At 39.7% G+C, this 6,710-nt stretch overlaps 1 protein-coding gene across 1 annotated transcript; it reads left to right on the top strand.

The window, feature by feature from the left end:
- The first annotated feature begins 1,096 nt into the window (after nucleotides 1-1,096).
- Nucleotides 1,097-5,958, top strand: irx1a (iroquois homeobox 1a). Its single transcript, XM_026185920.1, has 4 exons — nucleotides 1,097-1,715; nucleotides 3,030-4,125; nucleotides 4,483-4,558; nucleotides 5,436-5,958. The coding sequence occupies exons 1-4, from the start codon at nucleotides 1,473-1,475 to the stop codon at nucleotides 5,509-5,511; spliced, it is 1,491 nt and encodes a 496-aa protein (XP_026041705.1). The 5' UTR covers nucleotides 1,097-1,472; the 3' UTR covers nucleotides 5,512-5,958.
- Nucleotides 5,959-6,710: the final 752 nt, after the last annotated feature.

The following is a 6,710-nucleotide window of genomic DNA, read 5'->3' on the forward strand; positions in this document are numbered from 1 at the left end:
AAATATTGAGATAATATTTTTGAAAAGATTGGTTTGTTTTAGAAAACATTCTATAATTGTTTCTGGAATATATATATTCCAGAAACAATTATAGATTTGTTACACACTATATTTTTCCGGTTCTCGTGTGTTGGTACGTCTTTCATTAAATTATAGGAGCTAAAAGTACCTGAATAACATTTTGTGGTGAATACATGGACTTGGAGACTTCTTATCCGGTAACCCGGTCTTTGGCTCGTCCCTGGCGTTTCCACATTCCTTTTCACTAAAAGCAAGGAAACGTGAAGTGGCTCTGCTTTTACAAAGGACAACAACAATCTGCTTTAAGTCCACACACACACACACACACACACACGAAAGCAGATGGAAAGTGAGAGGGGGGAAAAGGATGGAGAGGCTGATTAAAACTTTATGAAGAAATCAAAGGAAACCGAAAACAGAAGTCAATAAAGACTTACATAATTAATAACTCATATGGAAGAATTTGCATGAATTTCCGCAACTGTTTAGGGAGTTAACTGTAACCGTCTTGAAGTAAGCGTTATAACTTTAAAACAAAATAAAAATATATATAATTGTTTCATTGTAGAAATATAAAATGCTTTTATTTATTTATTTATTTAATAAATAAACTTTTAAATATCTCATCCTGATTAAGTCCCGTGTGTCTTTTACGAGTGCGTAGGTTTAAAAAAAAATCCATAAATTACAGAAATTAATTTTAATGTTAAAACTTTTACTGAAAAATAATGCCACTGAATTAAATAAAGGCACCAGCAGCCCGTGTTACCAAATACTAATTCCTCGGCGGACAGGCTTTTCCCCCTTTAATTACAATTTAAATCTATTCAAAGTAAGTTCCTTCTTGACGGGTTTACTTCCCCTTGTGTCGGACAGCTGTAAAATCGTGTAGACAGGTTGTCATACAACAATCAAAGCCTTCGGTGAATGGACTCTAATGCTTGAACATTTAACATACAATAACTCCAAACACGGACGGAGAGAGAGAGAGAGCAAGAGAGAGGGGGGGAGAGAGAGAGATCGCGAGAGAGAGAGAGAGAGAAGGGGGGCCCCAGCCAATGTGCTCAGTCTATATTCACATTATCCACATTGCTCCAAACGAGGAGGAGCTTGCAGGCTCAAGTAGAGGACGCCAATCAAAGCATCAACTTCAAATTGTATCTGAGAGATCAGCCTGGAGACCTCAGGGCCAGGCGCGTCAGTCGGAGCGCAATTGTTGATCAGATCACATCCAGCGGACTTTGCGCGAGAAAAGAGAGGAAGCAGAGATTTAAGAGCGGTTTGTTTTGACTGCATACCGTTGTATGTCGGTAGTAGCTGCGACTTTGGCTTAAACACTTTCTCTTTACTCATCCGGGTTTTTTTCATCTTTTTTCTTTTTCTTTTTTTTTTTTGTGCCTCGCATACTTTTTTACGCACAGTTTATCGGACAAAAGAACTGTGCAGTGGAGATGTCTTTCCCCCAGCTAGGGTACCCGCAGTACTTAAGTGCCTCCCAGGCGGTTTACGGGAGCGAAAGACCGGGAGTGCTTACGCCTTCGTCCCGGGGAGGGAGCACCGAGATCGGGGGAAGTCCGTCAGCCACTGCAGCGGCTGTCACGTCAGTGTTGGGCATGTACGCCAACCCGTACGCACACAACTACAGCGCTTTCTTACCCTACACCAGCGCGGACTTGGCTCTTTTCTCACAAATGGTAAGAACATGTTCATATACTTCTGTCGAAAGATGTTTGTAAATCCTTCCGTCCCAACCAGCACTGTCTGATCATAAAAAAAAAATCGAAAGGTCACTTCAACCAAAAGAATGAATACTCTTGGTTGCCGATTTGTATATTGCGCATTTTCTGGTTTAAGTCCATACTTGACTGATTTAACAGTCCGCTGGTGTGTTTTAGCTGCAAGGTGAAAAGTTTGACGAAATGCAAAAGAAAGAAGAAAAAACCTTGAAAATGCAGCTTAAAACGTGTTTTGTTGTTATGCATAAAGCAAAAGAACAAGAGAAAATTATAATTAGGCAGTTATTAGTCTCACACTATGAAAAAAATAATCCTGCGGAGCTGTATTCTACCGTGCAACATGAAAAAAATGCTGCTTTTGCTCTGACGATTTTTTTAAATCAGGTTGATAAAAATATTCACCAGCCTGATACAATATCTTAAACTATAAATATGGAATTACTTTTTTTAAGTTTGTGTTTTGTAAACATTTCTGACCTAGTTGAATGCCCTTCTAACTTTCTCTACCTGACGAATTGCAAGACACAGCACATCTTGTGATAATAATTAACTTGGAGTGTGTTAATGACTAAGGCATGTATTAGGCTCTAACACAGAGTAAAACTGAGAAAAAAAAAATAGGTTTTATCGAAAATACTAAATTGAACGACCTGCGGGTGGATTCCACAAAACCAAGCCAAAGACTTAAAGTACACAATTCGTCACGCAAGTGTATATTTTACAGAGTGAGAAGAGGGAGAAAAAAAGGGAAAAACTTTGCTTGGGCCTTCATACTGCTTTGTCATATTGTGCATAGAAGGGAGTTTAACAGGCAGGCCTACTATATGTTTAAGCTGTCAGTTTGCGTGCACATGCAGTGTGCGTGATCACAAACTTTCTCTGGTCCTATTCACTTTGTTACTTTTTTCTGACAATTTACGGACAATAATTGCTAATAAATGGTCTCTCAGAGAGCTGTGCAGTTGCAGGTGCCATAGGCCTAGCATGTGACATGTTGCAAGCTGAGAAGCTTATTTGTGGGCACAGCTGAGTCAGTTGCAACTGTAACTCAAAGATTTTTTAAAGCCAGTTGTTTGAATCATATATATATATATATATATATATATATATATATATATATATATATATATATATATATATATATATATATATATATATGGAGCTTCATATATATATGTATATATGAAGCATGTATTTAGCAGTTCATGAAATAAAATTATGCATGAAGCTCCATGAGGACACTTTAATAACACACAATCTTTGATTTCTAAGGGATCCCAGTACGAACTGAAGGACAGTCCTGGCGTCCACCCTGCCAGCTTTGCAGCCCACACATCTCCTGCCTTCTATCCATACGGCCAGTTTCAGTACGGAGACCCTGCTAGGCCTAAAAATGCCACCCGGGAGAGCACCAGCACTTTGAAAGCCTGGCTCAATGAGCACAGGAAGAATCCATACCCGACCAAAGGGGAGAAGATCATGCTGGCTATCATTACCAAAATGACGCTGACGCAGGTTTCCACCTGGTTCGCCAACGCCAGGAGGAGGCTCAAGAAGGAGAACAAGGTGACCTGGGGAAGCAGGAGCAAAGAGGACGAGGACGGTAACTTGTTGGGCAGTGGAGACGAAGCAGAAAAAAACGAAGACGAGGAAGAGATTGACCTGGAGAGCATAGATATAGACAAAATCGACGACAACGACGGGGATCAAAGCAACGAGGATGATGATGATAAGTCATCGGAGGGCAGCAGGGACCGTAGGGGCGGCCTCGGTGCAACCGGAGAGTTGGACAACTTAGAGAAAAGACGGGCCTTCGCCCTACAGGCCCACGAGGCCTTTGAAAAATCTAAGAACGCTATTTCAATTCACCCAGGGAGTAAGGAGAACTCTGATAGCAGCAACAACAACACCACAAGAGTTTTGTCTCCGGACAGACCTGGGAGCTTTCCTCTCCCGTCCAACAATAAGCCCAAAATATGGTCTTTAGCAGAGACCGCTACTAGTCCCGACAGCTCGTCACAGAAACCCACGTCCCCTTGCGGCACTGGGGCCACCACTCACCCATCAGCGCCCCACCACCAGATTCAGACCCACCCCGCCTTCCTCCCCAGTCACGGACTGTACACTTGCCAGATTGGAAAGTTCCACAATTGGACAAATGGGGCTTTCTTAGGCCAGAATTCCCTGCTGAATGTCAGATCGTTTCTGGGAGTAAACCAGCACCACCACCACCAGCACAACCATCACTTGCCGGCCCAGCAGCAGCAGCAGCAGCCGACATCAGTGGTGGTGTCGCCGGTAGCAGCTTCAGCAGCGCTCACCAATGACAGCAAAGCCCAACCAGAGAGCCACAGTCCGAAACACATAGGTACGATGACAGTCTGTGTTTGCACATATGAGGAGACGTGCAAAATGCTCTGTTGAAAAAAAAAGCGACTTCGGATTATTATTATTTTCGATTTCAAATACAATTAATTTAGCCTATAAAAGATTCTGCACACGCATCCACACACAAGTAAAGTACATTTACACACTTTCACACAATCGACACACACACACACACACACACTTTCACACAATCGACTACACACACACACACACACACACACACACACACACACACACACACACACACACACACACACACACACAATAATGTTTAGTTAAAAATTCTCGTGTCTCTGTTTTATCTACCAGACAAGTGCTAACACTGTTTTCCCATCAGATCACGAAAACGGTGTAAGGTCGGATTCACCTCCAACACAGACCCTGAAGTCTTCTTTTCGACCCATCCATGACAGGTGAGACCAGTTTTTACTTTATTGCTTTTGCTGAATTTCAACACGTTGCCATAAGCAGATGAAAGCAGCCACAGCCGGAAATAAAATGAAGGAGATCTGATTATTGGATTAGCGAAATAGAAACATACTTAGATCTCTTTTAAAAAAAAAAATAAAGCTATAACATTACTGATAAGAGAAGTATTAGAAACAATATTTAAAAAAAACAATGAGTAAACTGCTTAACGAATTTTGGCATATATACTTAAGGTTTATTTTTATTTGTTTCATCTTTTATTTATACGTTTTCTAACATAAAACAATATAACAGCAGTCCAAAATAAAACAAACAATTTTTTTCAACGATACCCAGTTTACTTTGGGGGTGACAGGGGTCTTGACTCCCATCCCACAACCCTTTTAATTCCTTCCCTCTGGGGAGAGTGTGGCTACTTATCAAGTCACCGAGTAAAACGGGCTCTGTCTGGGTTGTGTGCTTTCCCTAAAGACCCATGGGAGACCCAGAGCCCAGGGGAGCGCTCTTACCCAAAGAAAAAAAAAAGTTTTACCTCAGGTTTTCCTCTTGTGCGTAACGTTCTTAGAGAATTAACGATGAGATAGCGAATTACAACTGTTGACAATGGATGAACAGTGAGGGGTTTTTTTTCATGCCGTAAAAAAAATCGGATTTGTAAAATTGATAACACTATTATTGTTCATGTTGTTTTAATTATTAGTGTTTAAAAAAAAGAAAAGAAAAAACGCGAGGGCTTGAAAAGGAGGGCTTCAGTCTGCTTCTAATCAAAACTGCTCAGCCAGACACTTGAGATGCATATTGAAACCCGCTGTCCAAACACGGCGGGGGTATTTATCTACCTTTCTGTTATTCTTTATCCAGATCCTCTCTGCCTTCCAGCGCCAGGAGTCCACAAGACGCCACGCAACGGGTCCTCACTGCACTCTCCTCGGCTTGATCAAGACATTTTTGGTGCTTGAAAAAAAAATCAAATAGAAAAAAAAAAAAAACAAAGACTTTACGCTCTCTAAAAAGGACAATGAGAAATAATAATGCAGCATAGCATTCAGACGGTACAGAACAAATGGCGTAATTTGGTAATATCCTGTGGATGGATGGATTACTTCCTCTATTGTTGTGTAGCTTATAATCGCGCCTATAATGTTACTCTCTCTCCCTCCACTTTGCCCAGGCAGGCTGGGACATTTTGGTAGGCTGTTTACTTTATTATTATTATAATTATTGTTATTATAATTATTATTTGTCACTATCTTGTGTTTTTTGGTGTCCTTTCTTTAATGTAAATACAAGTGATTTAAATTTGTAAATAGGAAACGTTGAAGGAATTTGTCCAGATCGTATATTTTGCCTAAATAAACTAAATGAAATTATAGAGAAAACCCAACAATGTTCAGCCTACATTTCTTTTCTGTGATTATTATTATTATTATTATTATTATTATTATTATTATTATTATTATTATTATGCAAACGAAATTGATAAATTATGTAGAAAGCTTAGGCCTGCAACAAAAAGGGTGGGAATTCTACAGAGAGAAAAAAAAATATTGGCAGTCTGCATGCAACCAGGCTTAATTTTATTCAAGTTTGGGAGGAAAGCAGCGTGGATGCATTGAGGTGCTAATAAGTGTCCAGATGGTTGCTGGTGACAGAAAATGGACAGGAGCAGCTGGGAAGGTCATTAAGTAATAATATGGGAACGCCCAGTCCAAACAAAATCAAATGGTTAAAATCTAATCTGTCAGAGGGAAAAGTCGATTCGAAGATAAATTATTAATATTTTCCTTTTGGGGGAGGAGAAGGCTGACATTGTGGACCTTGAGGAGCAGGGTCACTTTTGGGGTCTCTGTCTGTTTCTAAGCTGATAGTGATCATTAGCCTGTAAAAAGCTGCTTCCTTGCTGTACAATGACCAAAAGCAAATATTGATTTACATCATCAGTCTAATTGGGTCTAAAAATAATAATACAAAAGGAAAGTGCAATAATTATCTGCTATTGGAATATCTTATTTATTTTATTTGCATTATATTATTTATTTCATTTGTCTTTAATGCTATTTGTCTCAAGCGATTTAAATGTTTATTTATTTATTTATATTTGCTTTTAATGAAAAATCAACACTCATTTAAAAAAAA

The sequence above is a fragment of the Astatotilapia calliptera genome, chromosome 11 (genome assembly GCF_900246225.1).
Source record: "Astatotilapia calliptera chromosome 11, fAstCal1.2, whole genome shotgun sequence".
NCBI classification, from domain to species: Eukaryota; Metazoa; Chordata; class Actinopteri; order Cichliformes; family Cichlidae; genus Astatotilapia; species Astatotilapia calliptera.

Excerpts from the sequence above, each read along its gene's own strand:
- irx1a (XM_026185920.1), top strand. The coding sequence starts at position 1,473 with ATGTCTTTCCCCCAGCTAGGGTACCCGCAGTACTTAAGTGCCTCCCAG. Across the intron at positions 1,716-3,029 it reads TGGCTCTTTTCTCACAAATG|GGATCCCAGTACGAACTGAA; the intron begins GTAAGAACATGT and ends TTGATTTCTAAG. Across the intron at positions 4,126-4,482 it reads CCACAGTCCGAAACACATAG|ATCACGAAAACGGTGTAAGG; the intron begins GTACGATGACAG and ends TTTTCCCATCAG.